We start from the raw sequence: 3,787 nt of genomic DNA on the forward strand, positions 1-3,787 counted from the left end.
CTTAATTAGGTTTTTTTATTCTTTACTACACTATTGTTACCTAAACACAAAAAACTGACTCATTCCCTTAAGAAGGTTGTCACGCCATTCATTGTTGGGACGAGTTACCCGGTTCACACAACAACTATCTTTGGAAAGAACCATGGCATTAAGAAAACCAAAGTCTTATTATCTACTAAAACATAAAAAGAAGTTACTAAATCAAACAAAAAAGTTACTAAATCAAATAAGGAACTAATAAAGAAATAAAAATAAAGAAGCTAATAAGCAAAAACTACTGAAGATAGAATGAATATACATAATGAGAGAAAGAGAGAGAATATATATACATTATAAGAAAAGAGAGAATAATATCAAGGGCATTTCATCAAACAACTTCCGGGCACATTCAACAACCCCACATTTGGTATACAAATCTACAAAGGCAGTCTCAACGATGATATTTCCAGGAATGTATCCAGACTTTACGATGTGGGCATGCAAGGTTTGTCCCAAAGACAGGTACTGTGGAGCAGAAGCAATGGCGCGAGCAATAGCTGTGAAGACAAAGTTCCTTTTGCAGTCGCACATCGATCTTTTCTCTGACAGACTAAACTTCAGAGAGTTGACATTTTCAACCTTTCATTTGTGCAGTCCACAAGATAATTGTACGGCCGCATTGCACTTTTGTTGTAACAACCATAAATGTGCGGTCCGCACAAATCAACTGCGGTCCGCAATTCTTGCAACACTTAGCCAAATTTCTATCCACAATTCCTGTAAGTCACACTCAGCTCTGTAGCACACTTCAAATCAAGTTAACAAAAAAATAACACCTAACTTCAAAAAGAAAAAAGGAAAAGAAACATGGTTTGCCTCTCAAGAAGCGCATGATTTAACGTCGCATCACGACAAAGAATACCATCAATTGAAATGAATGAGCGCCACGACGTGGCTATCTCCAACCTTTCCCAAATAGTGCTTCACCCGGTGACCATTGACTCGGAATACTTCATTGGCTTTGTTCTTCAAGTTTAATGCACCAAAAGGTTTCACACCCACAATTTCAAAAGGACCACTCTAGTTAGACTTTAGCTTCCTGGAAAATATCCTCAACCTTGAGTTAAACAGCAATACAAGATCGCCCACCTCGAATACTTTATTCTAAATTTTTTTTTTGTCATGAAGATATTTTATCTTTTCTTTATACAAGGATGAACTTGCATAAGCATGGTACCGGAACTCATCCAATTCATTCAAATGTGCAACCCTCAAGTTAGCGGCTACATCCCAATCAAGATTTAACTTCTTTAGAGCCCACATGGCCTTGTGCTCTAGTTCCACCGGAAGATGACAAGCTTTTCTTAACACCAACCGGTATGGCGATATTCTGATAGGTGTTTTGTAAGCTGTCCAATAAGCCCATAATGCATCATCAAGCTTCTTGGACCAATCCGTCCGATTAGCGTTCATCGTTTTGGACAAGATACTCTTTATCTCCCAGTTGAAAACTTCCACTTGCCCATTAGCTTGTGGGTGATAAGGAGTCGTGACTTTGTGAGTAACACCATACTTTCTAAGCAAGGTGTCAAAAGCCTTGCTGCAACAATGTGACCCCCCATCGCTTATAATAGCACGTGGAGTACCAAACCGTGTGAAAATATTCTTCTTCAAGAAAGCCACCACACTTCTTGCCTCATTGTTGGATAAAGCAATGGCCTCAACCCATTTGGAGACATAATCAACCGCGACCAAGATGTAGGTGTTTCCACACGAATTCACTAAAGGGACCATGAAGTCAATACCCCATACATTGAAAATATCAATCTCCAAGATGGTTGTGAGAGGCATTTCATTCTTCTTTGAGATTCCACCGGCCCGTTGACATTCATCACATCTTTTCACTAACTCACTTGCATCCTTGTAAAGAATAGGCCAATATAACCCGCAACTAAGCACTTTGGCTGTTGTTCTTGCTCCATCATGATGACTACCATATGGCGAAGAATGATAAGCCCCAAGAATTTTACTTTGCTCTTCTTCCGGTACACATCTTCTAATCACCCCATCCGTACAAATTCAGAAAAGGTATGGTTTATCCCAATAATAATCTTGACAATCCCGTTTGAGCTTCTTCCTTTGGTTTGAAGAGAAATCATCCTGAATGATTCCACACACAAGAAAATTTGCTAGATCTACGAACCATGGCACATTTTTCATTGAAATAGCCAAGAGTTGCTCATCGGGGAAGGAGTCATTGATTTCTAGGCCATCATGCGGGCTCCTCTCCTCCTCCAAATGAGACAAGTGGTATGCCACTTGGTTTTCACTCCCTTTTCTATCTTGGATGTCAATATCAAACTCTTGCAATAAAAGCACCCATATCATCAACTGAGCTTTGGAGTCCTTCTTTCTCATAAGATAACAAAGTGCCGCATGATCCGTGTGGACAATGACTTTTGCACCCATCAAGTACGGGCGGAACTTTTCAATTGCAAACACAATGGCAAGGAGCTCTTTCTCCGTAACGATATAGTTGACTTGGGAACTATTCATAGTCTTACTAGCATAGTAGATTGGATGAAAAATTTTGTTGATGCATTGCTCTAAAATTGCCCTAATCGCTACGTCACTTGCACCACATATAAGTTCAAAAGGAACACTCTAATTTGGAGCGGTGATGATGGGAGTAGGTGTCAACTTGAACTTCAAAAATTCAAAAGCTCTCATGCAATCATCATTGAAATTAAACTTAGCATCCTTCTCAAGAAGTTTGCACAACGGGTTCACCACCTTAGAAAAATCTTTGATGAAACGCGGGTAAAACCCCGCGTGGCCTAAGCAACTTCGCACACCCTTCACCGAAGTTGGAGGTGGAAGTTTAGAAATCACCTCAATCTTTGCCTTGTCAATATCAATTCCATTCTTTGAGGTTTTGTGGCCAAGGATAATGCCTTCCTCGACCATGAAATGGCATTTCTCCCAATTAAGCACCAAATTTGTTTCTTCACATCTAGCCAATGCTTTATCCAAATTTGCAAGACAATCATCAAAAAAACTCCAACCACCGAGAAGTCATCCATGAAAACTTCAAGATAGTCCTCCACCATGTCCGTGAAGATATCCATCATACACCTTTGAAAAGACGCTGGTGCATTGCACAAACCGAATGGCATCCGTTTGAAGAAAAAAGTACCATAGGGACATATAAAGGTTGTTTTCTCTTGATCTTCTGGAGCAATAAGAATTTGGTTGTAGCCCGAATACCGATCAAGAAAGCAATAGAAAGCACGATCGGCCAATCTATCAAGCATTTGATCTAAGAAGGAAGTGGAAAGTGATCATTCCTTGTGACTTTGCTGAGCTTACGATAGTCCATACACACCCTACATTCGGTCACCGTTCCTGTAGGAATCAACTCATTCTTGCCATTGGTGACCAGTGTCATGCTCCCCTTCTTTGGGACACATTGAACCGGAGATGTCCACGAATTATCGGAGAAGGGGTAGATAACCCCGGCCTCCAACTTGATCCTATGCATGCAAAAGGCTGGGCTTATCCCCCGAATATCCACCAATGTCCACCCAATAGCCTTCTTCCTTTTTTGTAGCACCGCCAATGTAGAATTTACCTGCACGCTAGTGAAACAAGAGGAAAGAATAACCGGTAAAGTAGAACAAGGACCAAAAAATTCATACTGAAGATGTGGACGCAATGGCTTCAACTCCGAGGTAGGAGGCTCTTCAATAGAAGGCTTTGTAGGAGGATTTGTCCTATTTTCAAGATCCAAGGACAATTTTCGGGGTTC

General features: G+C 40.6%; 1 protein-coding gene across 1 annotated transcript; it reads right to left on the reverse strand.

Moving 5' to 3' along the window:
- Nucleotides 1-2,058: 2,058 nt before the first annotated feature.
- On the reverse strand, nt 2,059-2,448 carry LOC138905359 (uncharacterized). The gene has a single exon (XM_070193871.1). It carries the CDS (start codon nt 2,446-2,448, stop codon nt 2,059-2,061), a length of 390 nt encoding a protein of 129 aa, XP_070049972.1.
- Between the last annotated feature and the right edge of the window lie 1,339 nt (nt 2,449-3,787).

This window comes from Nicotiana tomentosiformis, chromosome 2, assembly GCF_000390325.3.
Source record: "Nicotiana tomentosiformis chromosome 2, ASM39032v3, whole genome shotgun sequence".
In the NCBI taxonomy this organism is placed as follows: domain Eukaryota; kingdom Viridiplantae; phylum Streptophyta; class Magnoliopsida; order Solanales; family Solanaceae; genus Nicotiana; species Nicotiana tomentosiformis.